The 14,223-nt window shown below is 36.4% G+C and overlaps 1 protein-coding gene across 1 annotated transcript in view; it reads left to right on the forward strand.

The window, feature by feature from the left end:
- The window catches only part of LOC125047217 (translationally-controlled tumor protein homolog), a 14,578-nt gene extending 737 nt beyond the window's left edge, over positions 1 to 13,841 (forward strand). The window contains exons 2-4 of the mRNA XM_047645409.1: positions 8,884 to 9,139; positions 12,670 to 12,915; positions 13,737 to 13,841. Of these exons, the coding sequence (XP_047501365.1) occupies positions 8,884 to 9,139; positions 12,670 to 12,892 (479 nt within the window). The 3' untranslated portion in view covers positions 12,893 to 12,915; positions 13,737 to 13,841. The remainder of the gene's footprint in view (positions 1 to 8,883; positions 9,140 to 12,669; positions 12,916 to 13,736) is intronic.
- The last annotated feature ends 382 nt before the right edge of the window (positions 13,842 to 14,223 follow it).

The following is a 14,223-nucleotide window of genomic DNA, read 5'->3' on the forward strand; positions in this document are numbered from 1 at the left end:
ATTTTTCGAAAACAAGCCAAACTTTGTCCAATGAAATAGAAAAAAAGCTCCTGAGTAAACTAGCTCTAAAATTTGTGCAAAAAGTCAATTTTCATGAAAGGGGAGCCAAGTGTTGAGCAATGCATACTTCACCTTACCCTACCTTCTATTTATTCCTTAGACAAGCCTAGAGAATAAATATACAGAGTAAACAAACCTTAAGAACTATCATCATTAAATGTGAGGCCACAGCAGCTGTAGCTGGTTTGTTTATTTTGGTGAATTTCCAGTTTCATCAAGCATGAAGTTTCATTAAGTTTTGTTCAGACAGCAACAGGATTTGGTAAACTTTCCGCGCATGTCAACCAAGAGTACAGTAAAATAAGTGTATGGAGTGGATACCTCGACGAAAACTATGATATTTTTCATCTATGGCAAAAGGTGCACAGATATTAAATAAGGGAGATACAGGACAGAGAAGACAGAAGATCACCCCTTCATTTAAGTCCCCTTCCATGTTTACTTCGCGAAAACCAAATCAAATGCGACGCGTAACTCATCACTGCAATCCATCAAGTAGTCCATGTATTGCTACGGGCTTGTGAGAAGGCTTATTTTGTCATTACAAGCGTCTGTTTTCCCGAATTCATGTATGTAATGCATTCTTCTAGTTTTATTATACTTCTTTTACTTTTTTTGGTAATTAATAATCCCTATTCTGTACAATAACCTTGTGCGCATGCGCGTTCACTGGGAGATTTGACAGCTCATCTGGCAGCCATTAAGTGAGAAATGTTTTGTTTTAAGCGCTGTGTCGACTCCGGGTCATTTTTAAAGTCGTGAATATACAGGACAAATAGACATTATTCTCAATCATATTGTAAGGGAAGACCCAATTGTCATAGTCGGAAAATTGGTATAGGTAAAGTTTTGACTAGCCGTCTTTACACCGGAAAAAAATGTATGCATGTGATAGAGCAAACAAATCTAAGAAACTTATCTTCTATGAACTTCCGTCGCAAATCAGAAATAACAAAGTTATTGGACATGCAAGTGTTACAGAGCCCCAAATAAAAAACTATCTCAATATTTTAAAAATCGCCATCCGATAACCTTTCCTACTTTTTGTAAACAAAACAATGATACCATTTTATTTTGGTTCATTTATTGTAATACTTTCATTTCGTAATTAGAAAAATTCCGCATCAACTTACATGGTGATTTTCTTTCTACAATAAAATGTCTGACAATACACGAGTAATACCATCATAAAATCGAGTATTAACAGTAACTATGACATTTCTTACTCTGCGCTAATCGATGTGTCTGGTCCATATTACAGGTAAGAGGGAACTGAAGAATTGCACGCGATTTTCAAAATCAACAATGTTACCGCATGAACAGCGCACGAAACCTTTTGAAACTTTTATTCTATACCACATGCGCGTGACATTTGTCACGAGACCCAATAGCATTACAAGAAATACTATAAACCAATCACAAGGCAAGGAAAGCAAATATACGAAATCTTTGCTCAAAATGGATCTCAGGTGCGTAGGTTGTGACCCGCATTACTATAGTTATATCTGATTATTTTGAAAAAAAAATGATAACGCTATAGAGTTCCTGAGAGCACACGGTGTTTTGGCAAGAGAGGTAAGTTGCCCGCATTGCGATTTACCTTGCAAATATCGTGAAGATCGACATATGTGGTATTGTGGCAGATGGAAAAAATAGCAAAGACAAAACGGCGTAAAAGTTACGTTTTCTCGACCAGCGATTACAAAGGCACGTTTCTGCAGTGGACATATTTGGAACCTTTTTAAAGTAATTTTGTTTGTGAATTATTGGCTACAAAAAACATTGGGATCACGCACACATTAAATGTATTAGTATTTCTAAGCCAACTAGCATAGATTGGAGGAGTTTTTGTTCTGAAGTAACCGAATATTGGTTACAAAATCAAAATTCAATAGGTGTCGGCGTTGTAATACATGAGATCGACGAGACGCTGCTCGTGCGCCGTAAGTATAATAGGGGCAGACAGTTGAGCCAGGTCCCGGGCGAAGCTAGAACTTCGCAAATCATGAAGAGCAGCAGCCAGGTGTGGGTCTTTGGGGGTATTGAGCGTGTGAGTAAAAGGAAATTCATTGTGCCATTGGTTGGCACTGACCGCAATGCAGACACGCTCATACCCCTTATTAAGAAATATATAAAACCAGACAGTGTGATATACAGTGATGGATGGGCTGCCTGCCGTAACCTATGACACCATGGTTACAAACATCTGAGTATTAATAATTCTGAGAACTTTGTAGACCCAGACCCACAAATACACACACAAACTATTGAAACGTTGTGGAGGGACTTTAAAGAATGGGTCAAGCGGCCAGGTATTAGGGCCGAGTATATAACGCAATACCTGACCCAATATTTATCCCCCCCCCCCCCACCCGTCCCTCTGGATGATAGTTCTTCAGAGAGCGATTCAAATCGGGTAAGAGGTCACACTTACCTGATTGCTTGTATGCATATGGTAAAATAAAACCTAATTTAAAGCAAATACCTTTTTTTGCGCACGTAAAGACACATTTCTTCTGAAATACCGATAATAAATTATTAATGTCTGAAACAGTAAGACAAGGACACCATGTGTAACGACCAATTATTGACAACTTAGCGATTATGGAAAACCCATGGAAAACATTCAGTGTGTATCTGTCCGGTGGCCAAGGAAGTGTACGTGTGAAAAAAATATAGAAGCCGGCAGAAATGTTTACAAATTGCGAAATACACGTATAACTGGAAATATTGCTACACCGAGGACGTGTTATTTTTAAAGCTTAATAACGGAGACGGGACAATATAAGGTTAGTAAAATTTAAGTAACGTTTAACGAGAACCGGCGAAATCTACATAGTTATTGCACAAAGTACATTTCAAGTAATAAGCCAATTAATGTAATAAAAATGCATACTTTTAATAGGAGAATAATACATGCATTATTAATACAAATTATTGCCGATTTGGCTATTGCAACCGACCGCAGTCGAATGGGTGTCGTCGCCACGGCATCCGAAGTATTTTCGGCTCAGGCAAAGGTCAATAAGTTCCATCTTACATTTTAAGACAAGTATAAGTATTGAACGGTTACCATATTTGACGACAATCATCACTAAAGGTTGCAAGGTCTGTTACAAAAATGTGTTTAAGTTTTTTGTTTGAGAATAAAATTCACGGAGACTGCGTGTGCCTTTGCGGCACGGTCTCCGTGCGCAACACGTAATTGTCAATAGCGCTTTTTTTTGTTTGTTTGCTTTGTATTTATTAATGGTGTCAATCAAAATACCGTTCTTATTTGAGGAACTATTAATGAAGCCTTGTGTATGAAGTTGAAACGATCATCTGGAAACTTTCGAAACGCATTTTCATATTTAAAAGTTGATTGTGCCTAAACATGGTTTGATTCATTTGTATTGTCCGTCAATCAGGCAAAAATTAATCCCGGATTTAACCGCCGAATTGTATATCGTAATTGCATAGGTGAAACATGGCCACTGTCCCCGTAGAGTTTCAGCAAACCTGATTTTAAGTTAATTTAGTGTTTTTCTTCTGCTTTTCTGTGTGTAAATCATGCTAATTCCCCCCCCCCCCCCCCCTTAATACAGTACGAAGCCGAATGTTACACATATTATCACTTTTGCCGTCGGGGAATACAAGTTCCGCTACTCATCAACGAGTCAAATGCGACGGAAAGCAACAGCATAACAGCGTTAAACTACGAGGGGAGATTACACACCCAAAAAAATGGTTTCGAAAGTCGGAGGCTGGTTGAAACTTAAAATTTACCGGAAAATTAACCTAGGATTTTCTTGATTGTATACAGTAATTGTCAAATTTGTTGAAATTTTGATATTTGGGCATAAAATAGAAGATGAAATCTATGGTAATTGTTACCAAGAATGATGCAGCCTCTCAGAGACTAAGTTCCACAATCAGATTTTTTTTGTTTCCTCTACCCAACAATCTTGGGAAATGCGGACGTCCCCGCCATCATTGAAAGCTTACGGACCGACGCGCCAACTTTCGAAAAACTACAGAAATCAAACTCAATGTTTGGTAAAAATCTATGGGATTTCACGTAATCCAGATCCCCTGTGGTAACCATACAATGCGTCCTAACAAATACACCAACTTAACCTTAACCCTGTGGCTATTATACTCTATGATCTATATATTCCCTAGCAAGGGGTCTCTTCCCCCTGGAACCCCTTGTAATATAGAAAGCCTAGCCTAGCCAAAGGGCTCTGCCCTCTGAACCCCCAGGGTAAAACCACATACCTTTATATAGTGAAAGACCAAACTTTTCTTCGCTTCTATGGCCCGAATTCCTTGGTTTCTAATCACTTTTTTCGGCATTTGGGGAACTTTTTGGGCTCAAATATCAGGCTGAGATGGATACTAATATCTATTTGTTCTATATATCCACTATATGGCTTTAAAGATGACCAGGAATGGACACAACACACTTAAAATGTAACACTTCTCACCAGTGTTTCAGAACAAATTAGTGTCAAATCTGGAGGAAAAACGCTCATGCGCAAAGGGTTATTGTACAAAATAGTGTAAATGATTACCAAAACACACAAAAAGTATAATAAAAGTAAAAGAATTCTTTAAATACATGAATTCAGAAAAACACTGGTAATTAAAAAAAAAAAATTTCACAAGCACACAGTAATACACGGACTACTTGATAGATCGCAATAATTAGTTACATTTCACATTTGTTTTGGTCCTGGCAAGGTAAACATGAATGGGACTTAGTCTCAAAACAGTGCCATGCAGTCTATTTTTGTCATTTCCCAGTAAATATGAGGCTGATGCAAATTTACCCTCTTGTGAAGCATTTATTTTGCTCCACAAGAGGGTAATGTCCAATTTACTCTTTCTCTGTGCGTCACTCTCGGTAACATTGACCTTAGTTTCACCATTCAGTATTTGTTAATGACAGCAATGCACCCTCCTGATACCGTCCCAAAATCCAAACCTAACCTCTCTTACCTTCTAGTTATTCCTTAAACAGGGGCAAGCCCCCTGTACCCCCTTTTTATTAGCACTTCATGCCTTCTTAACCCCTTGTTGACGGGTGAAGAAAACTATAAAAAAAAAATATATATATATATATATATACTCTGGCGATCAATGGCAATGCGCCGCCTTTGAGAGCGGGAGTTCTGTACGTCAAGCCGAATCACCAACTCGTAATTACTTGGGGGTGCCGCTGCAGCATACAGCTGCATGCCACATTTTGAGCGGTTTGTTTTGACATCTATAGACGTGACCCGTCGTCAAGGGGTTAAAGAAAAAGGTAAATCTTTATAAAAGGACTGCACCCGAACTCCAGCCAACAATCTTGGGGGATCCCGTGGAGAACCGGGGGTTGGGGGGGTGAATATCAAGGAGATCGCCAATGAACGGCAATAATAAAATTCCATGAAGTGGAAAATAATAAAGACCCGAGCCAAGAATTGTAATTCAAGTGGTAAAGAAAGTAGTAAAATGAAACTCGAGACAAATCGTTCGCAGGTCATTTTATAAACATTATCTTTTTCTTTAACCCCTTTACGACGGGTCACGTCTATAATGTCAAAACAAACTGCTCAAAATGTGGCATGCAGCTGTATGCTGCAGCAGCACGCCCAAGCACTACGAGTTGGTGATTCGGCTTGATGTACCGAACTCCCGCTCTCAAAGTCGGCGCATTGCCTTTGATCGCCAGAGCGTTTTTTTTTTTTTTTTTTTTTTTTTTTTTTTTTTTTTTTTTTTTTTTCTTCACCCGTCAACAAGGGGTTAAGAAGGCATTAAGTGCTAATAAAGGGGGGTACAGGGGGCTTGCCCCTTTGGTTATACAAATCAAATGGCAAATATGGACATTGGAAAATTACCAAAAAATTTAAATATGCTTATGCATAAAATAAGTAAATAACTTTGCAAATAAGTCAGTTTTGTCACTAACCACACGTGTTCGAGTTCGCCCAGCATATCAGCAGCCACTCACATAATCCTAACAGCCAGATTTTTGGTGATTTGATTGCCACAATGCAGTTTTCTTAATTCTATTTTAACCCCTTGGTGACGGGTGAAGAAAACTAAAAAGCTATGCTCTGGCGATCAATGGCAACGAGCCAACTTCGAGCTTTGGAGTTGCGGCGCCGCGCCAAAGCGCCCCGAGGCAATGATTCGGCTTGATGTACCGAATTCACGCGCTCAGTCGGCGCGTTGCCGCCGTTCGCTAGAGCGTAGAGTTTTGTTTAATTTTCTATACCTGACGCCATTGGGTTAATAACACCCTATGAACATTGTGTAACTCCTGTTGAGCTGCTTTTGGGAGAAGTTTCTCATCAAAAGGAATTGGGGCAGGTGGTGGTAGGTCATTCTTTCTGATTCATATATTTGCTTAACTACGTCTCTGGAGGGTACAGATACTCAAATCGGTTTACAATGTTTTATACTGCATCAGAGCCATTACAAGGCCTTCAAAGGCAGTACTGGAAACAAAAGCTGCCATGGTATAACATCACATGTACCTCATAAGTTACAGCTACTCAGGGGATCTTGAAGCATGATATAGTACAGTATATTTCCTAATTTCTTAATTAATCAAAACCTTTATTCGACTATAACATGCCTTTTCAATATCTAATACTGGGTTATTTTAAGTGTCTAGTAATTTCTTTGTTTTCCATCTTGAAGTCAAATATTAGTTGAATGTAAATTGAGTTGACAGATGACAAGCAGCCACCAAAACATTGTTGTTTATCTTCATGACTGATTTTTGCAGCATGAAAGAAAAGGTAATCCTTAATATCTCCACAAAAACGATAGGCATTTATTGCAATATTTTATGTCAAATATCAGATCAGTAACTCTTATGTATGTTTGTTTACACTGATTTACTTTTGCATATAATAAAAAATTTCCATGATGCTTCCAATAGAAATGTATATAACAAGAAATCAAATGCGAAGCTTCTTAAACACAACATTAAGAATTATAAGAAATAGTAATTTTTGTTAAATTTTGATCTCTTTTTGCCAGAAGATGATTGCTAGTTTGTATTATCATTCTTTGTGTATAAAGCTTGTCCAATATTTGTATTTAAAAAAAAAAAAGTTTAGATAACTTTTTGTGCCAACTTGCAGTAAATACAACATGTACCATAGGAAAAAGAGAGAAATGAAACCATAAATATAAGATTGTATACTTCTTACGGGGACCTGGTTTAATCCCTTCCCAACGGGTCACGCCGTGAGGTGTCAAAACAAACCGCTCGCTCGATCTGTGGCATGTGGCTGTACGCTGCGGAAGCGTGCCAAAGCGCTACGAGCCGGTGATTTGGCTTGATATACCGAACTCCTGCGCCCAAAGTTGGCATGTTGCCATTGATCTCTAAGCGTTTTTTCTTTTTTTCCCCCTTCACACATCATAAACGGGATAATATGCAGTAGCTTATAAAGGGGTCTGTATGTGTACCGAGTATTAAATGCTAATGTGAAATAGAATATAATGGATATTATTTTGGTTTGACTTTGCTGTAACAATCAGTACTGTCCACCATCAGCAAATTTTTTATTTGAAATTGACTTTTTCATTATAAAGAGTATTTCCACATCAAGGGCATATTGATGGCAGATTTTTAAACTGGAAATATTAACGAAATATCTCTTATTTTGTGATGTTAATACACAATGATACCTGATCCAAAATATAAACTATGGAATTTAAAAACAGGTCTAATTCAATAAAACTCTTATTGCACCTTTTTCATGCATTTCTGACAAATGTAACCTGTGAATAAATAAATAGGTACCTTACTCCATCCAGGCATCTGATTTTTGTTCACTTATGTGGAATGATAATGTGCTGAAATGACTGAATATAACCTTAATCATTAACCTGTTAATGATGGTATCAGAAATCTTTTGGCGTCACTGACTGATTTCAGGCAACCAGCCTGCCGTTTGTCACAGAAGTCTGTTAAACCAATGCTGATGGGCAGGGCATGTACATACATGCCATACCCACTGAGAATTTACTTGTTTAATTGCACTTGTAAGTTACCAGTCGGCCAATTATGAGTGCTGCCTGTCTTGCATGTTCACCCTTTTCCTTGATTTATAGAAATATTTTTTATAATCTTATTTTGATGTTAATTATGTTTACAACATTATATTGATTATAATAAAAACCCATCAATATTCATAGCACTGGTAAAAAAAAAAAAAAATCCCGCTAATTCAAGGAAAGGTCACAAGGCCTACTAATTGACTCCTTTGTGGCTAAGCACTAGCAGACATTTCACAAAAATATAAAAAATAAGCACTTTTATTTTTTTATTTATTTTCCCCGGCAATATTGGGTTAATGTAGCGGAACCTTCCACTTGATTTGCTCTAGCACGGTGCAACACCTATAGCTGTACTTGACTCGATTTGTTGTGACGGCTGTAGGCATGGCCCAGCAGATTTGGGGTAAATGAGGAAGATTTAAATGGTCAGCCTTATGTGATTGGTTACATGTATATAAACCTGTCCAAAAAAATAACTACCTAGTAACCAGCAGTTTTCTTTGTTTTGAAGATTCTGTATGCTTATGCTAACCTCCAAGCAATTCAGAGTAAAATTGTTACTACATGCCATTATTCTACTACCCACTCTTTGTGATCTTTAAACTCAAATTGTCAACTACCAAAAGTTGCATAGAATAAAATATTCTGTTACATTTCATATATTTTTGCCTTGACAATACTAAGTGGGTTGTTTACCAATGTTTACCTTTCCCCTTTTTTTAAGCAAACTTCAGAAAGTGAAGATTTTGTTGCTCAAGAATAATTATTTTACAGGTGATGAGATGTTCACCGACACCTATAAGTATGAGGAGGTGGATGATGCCTTCTACATGGTAATTGGAAAAAATATTACTATTACTGAAGATAACATTGAGCTGGAGGGAGCCAATCCATCAGCTGAAGAGGCAGATGAAGGCACTGACACTAATAGTCAGTCTGGCGTCGATGTAGTTATATATATGCGTCTGCAGGAAACCGGCTTCCAAGTCAAGAAGGATTATCTTGCATACATGAAAGAATACCTAAAGAAGTGAGTTAAAATAAAGCTGTTTTAAAGACTGAAGCAGGAGAACTAACCTAGTTAACATATATATTATTGTATTCATTATTATTTATTGTAATTTATATAATGTAAAATATATATAAAAAAAAAATCAGTGTGTAATAGATAAATATAAATATATAAATAGATAGTAATTATGTAAAAAAAATAATTATATATATTTATATACACATGTATGTTTATATACACACGTGTATGTTTATATACACACACGTGTATGTTTATATACACACACGTGTATGTTTATATACACACACGTGTATGTTTATATACACACACGTGTATGTTTATATACACACACGTGTATGTTTATATACACACGCGTGTATGTTTATATACACACACGCGTGTATGTTTATACACACACACGCGTGTATGTTTATACACACACGCGTGTATGTTTATACACACACGCGTGTATGTTTATACACACACGCGTGTATGTTTATACACACACACGCGTGTATGTTTATACACACACACGCGTGTATGTTTATATAAACACACACGCGTGTATGTTTATATAAACACACACGCGTGTATGTTTATATAAACACACACACGCGTGTATGTTTATATAAACACACACGCGTGTATGTTTATATAAACACACGCGTGTATGTTTATATAAACACACGCGTGTATGTTTATATAAACACACACGCGTGTATGTTTATATAAACACACACGCGTGTATGTTTATATAAACACACACGCGTGTATGTTTATATAAACACACACGCGTGTATGTTTATATAAACACACACGCGTGTATGTTTATATAAACACACACGCGTGTGTATGTTTATATAAACACACACGCGTGTATGTTTATATAAACACACACGCGTGTGTATGTTTATATAAACACACACGCGTGGTATGTTTATATAAACACACACGCGGTGTATGTTTATATAAACACACACGCGTGTGTATGTTTATATAAACACACACGCGTGTGTATGTTTATATAAACACACACGCGTGTGTATGTTTATATAAACACACACGCGTGTGTATGTTTATATAAACACACACGCGTGTGTATGTTTATATAAACACACACGCGTGTGTATGTTTATATAAACACACACGCGTGTGTATGTTTATATAAACACACACGCGTGTGTATGTTTATATAAACACACACGCGTGTGTATGTTTATATAAACACACACGCGTGTGTATGTTTATATAAACACACACGCGTGTGTATGTTTATATAAACACACACGCGTGTGTATGTTTATATAAACACACACGCGTGTGTATGTTTATATAAACACACACGCGTGTGTATGTTTATATAAACACACACGCGTGTGTATGTTTATATAAACACACACGCGTGTGTATGTTTATATAAACACACACGCGTGTGTATGTTTATATAAACACACACGCGTGTGTATGTTTATATAAACACACACGCGTGTGTATGTTTATATAAACACACACGCGTGTGTATGTTTATATAAACACACACGCGTGTGTATGTTTATATAAACACACACGCGTGTGTATGTTTATATAAACACACACGCGTGTGTATGTTTATTTATTTATTTATATGTGTATAAATTAAAAACAAAGTAAACACACAGATGGCTACACTTGTACTAAGTCACCAATCAGCTGGTTATGAGTACTTCCTGTTTAACCTTTTCCTTGATGTACATAAATATTTTACGGTATCTTGTTTTGCTCTTACTATGGTATAAAACATAGTAATTATAATGTCTATAATGAAAGTAACACCATCAATATTCATAGCATTAGTAAAAAATGTTCTTCCCACCAATTCAAGGAAAGGTGAAATTGGGGAAGGTCACAAGTTGTATTTATTGACTCCTTTGTGGCTAAGCACTAGCAGAGTCATCTATGTGCTGAGACATTTCACAAAAGAAAAAAAAATGAGCACTGCATTTTCCCTGGCATGTGGGTGTGTAAGCTATAAGCAGTATGGCTAATTGAGGGCATTAACATTTGAATAGGAAATTAAGAAGGGGGAATGTCTGTTTATTTGTGCAATATTAGAAGATAAATTTGTTTAGACGTTTAAAACTTTAACAGCTGAGTTTAAATTGTTATACTTATATGCACTAGTGTTACCAAATTAAACCCCAGCTCAGTAACATTAAGGTGGCAATGAATTTATTCAGCCTCCATGTGTGCGTGCATGCATGCATATGTATGTTTTAGTGTGCACACATGTGCCCCCACCCCCTTACAAGGGAGTTCATAATAAAACCAAATCACCTAACTATATTCCCATATTCCTGTGCATTTTAGTGATTGAATTGAATTGGATGAGGGAGCTCTCAAACAGTGTGTGGTGTAGTTATGTAAGGATATATAGATATCACTGACCCTATTTATGAAAAATTTGTGCATGTGTATCTAATATATTTTACTTTTGCCTATTTAAATGTTTCAGGTAATACATCTATATATTATTGTAAAATAAATGACAAAACATGACTTAACACTATATATATATATATATATATATATATATATATATATTTTCATAAGGATATCTGAAAGATGGATATATATATTTAGTGTGAACATTTGTTTAAAAATGTAAATTTGACCTATTATGGCAATTTTATACAGAATAAAAAATACCAGGAAGAGCCATAACAATACTTAAAGCAGGTCATTTGAACAAATTAGTGGCAACTTAGTTTGAGATAAGGCAGAAGGCTAGGGATTCATGCCTCATAATGGTCATAACTGCAATGATTTATACTTTTGGACTGCCAACAACCCCTGTTGAAACTATGAATAATTTATTTGCTTAAGGCTAGGTAAGGGAAGGATTAAATGTCAATTCACTTCAAGCTCCACAACACAAGAGGAGCTACCCACCTCAATACAAGATTGAAGTGGGTGTTTACAGGTGATGCTTGTGATCTTTTTGGTACTAGTGGTGTAGCCACTGGTACCTTAACCAACTGCCACCAGGGAAAATGAATAGAAAATTGGGAACATGCTGTGCTCATTTTTTATATTTGTGAAATATATCTGCACATAGATGGCTTTGCTAGTGCTTAACCATAAAGGAGTCAATTAGTGGACCTTGTGACCTTATGTGATTTGAGTTGGCAGAAAAGATGTATTTTTACTAGTGCTATAAATATCAAGGATGTTATTTTTATTATTAAACATTATAATTACTATGTTCTAAACATTAGTAACAGCAAATTAAGAGAACGTAAAATATTTTCGCAAATCAAAGAAAGGGTAAACAGGCGAGACAGGCAATACTCGTAATTGGCTCATTGGTGACTTAGTACAAGTGTAGTCATCTATGTGTAAAAACAATCAAACCAGTAACACAGTGGGCATGGCACGTATGTATGTGTCATGCCTGTCAGCATTGGGTCAAGTTGAGATGAACATTATTTGGAGAGTATCAGCACAGATCTTAATTCCTGGATTTATCTAACATTAAGTAATAAGTTAACTTTACTTTCTTTCCTTCTCAGTGTAAAGGCAAAGTTGGAAGGCACACCTGAAGCTTCAAAGTTAACATCTATCCAGAAGCCTCTGACAGACCTTTTGAAGAAGTTCAAGGACTTGCAATTCTTCACTGGAGAATCAATGGACCCCGATGGCATGGTTGTTATCATGGATTACAAAGACATTGATGGAGAAGAGCGGCCAGTCTTGTACTTCCCAAAATACGGTCTAACAGAGGAGAAGCTATAAACATTATTTATTTCTGAGTTATAGTAAGTGTCTTTTGATTATTTTATAAGTTATGGGCAATGACATGTAGAAAAGGCTGAGTACCAGCAGAGGAACGGCATTATTTTAGTATGGGTCAGAAAATTTAGATGAGCCAGGATTGGACAGGGAAGCTAATGATACCCTAAGTTCAGCCAGCTAGAAAGAAGGAAAGAGGGAGAGCAAGTGGATGAGTAACTGAAGGAAAGAAAGTAGGATAAAGACATTGAAATTAATGAATAAAAATGAATGAAAATTTGTAGGGGGGATGGGGGGGTGCTTGAACAAATTAGGGGCACTTGGACAAGTGAATGCCAATGATGATTGGAATCATGGTTGAGATTGGGATTATATGAACACGGAACCTCCTTGCAGTGGATATGATAAACAAAACTTCAAGCAACATGCTTTCGCTTTCCATATGAAAAACAGTGGATGTAATAGGGGAAGAAAATGTTTGGCTGAATCTTAGAAATGTCATCTTGCTCTAAATGATGGCAGTGTCCATTTTGCTCTATCTACATGTGTTGCTCTTGGTAACATTAACCTGTTTTTCTATTTGATTATATGAAATTAAGAAATAGCTTATCTTTTTGTAATTGTTTTGTAGCAACCACAAGGCAAGTTTAAACAATGTATCAAAGTGTTGTGGGTTCTGGATGCTACAAACAAAGTCTGTACTTAGCCAGTTACTGTTAATGCTATTTGTATCTTGCATAATGCTTCACACCTGGCCATCCTTTTCAGGATGTAGGCATTTTCCTGAAATCAGAAAGCCAAGTTTATACTTCTAATTTAAATTAATTACATTGATTTCTGTTTGCAGATGCAGCCCTTGTCATCTGGACTCCCAGGATCATAAAGCCAATTGTTCATGGTCCTTTTTAATTTAATTTTAACATACTCAGATAAATTTAGTCGTCCTCTCCAATATACAGTTTTATTTCTTCCTAAACCAAATCTTGCAGTTGGTAAAGAATAGGAAATTGATTTTTTTTATACAAAAGGTAACTGCAAGAATCTTACCTTTCAAGGAGTATTGTTCAAATTTAATTTAAATTGATTTTGCCTATTTTACTGTGTAGCGGGAGTGGGGCTGGAAAAAACTGACTTGATTAGCTATACATCAAAATCATCCATATGAATATCAGTATAAAAAGTATCATTACCCCAAAAACTAATACTTTGCCCAAAGAGATGTTAGTTGGAAAAAATTATCTTCATTGGGAGTTGGAAGACAAAAGTTTATCCAGTGTTTCATTTTTGGCAAAAATAGATTTTGGGCATTTTGGAAGTATTTGCATTTCTGAAAT

Source organism: Penaeus chinensis, chromosome 40 (genome assembly GCF_019202785.1).
Source record: "Penaeus chinensis breed Huanghai No. 1 chromosome 40, ASM1920278v2, whole genome shotgun sequence".
Lineage (NCBI taxonomy): Eukaryota > Metazoa > Arthropoda > Malacostraca > Decapoda > Penaeidae > Penaeus > Penaeus chinensis.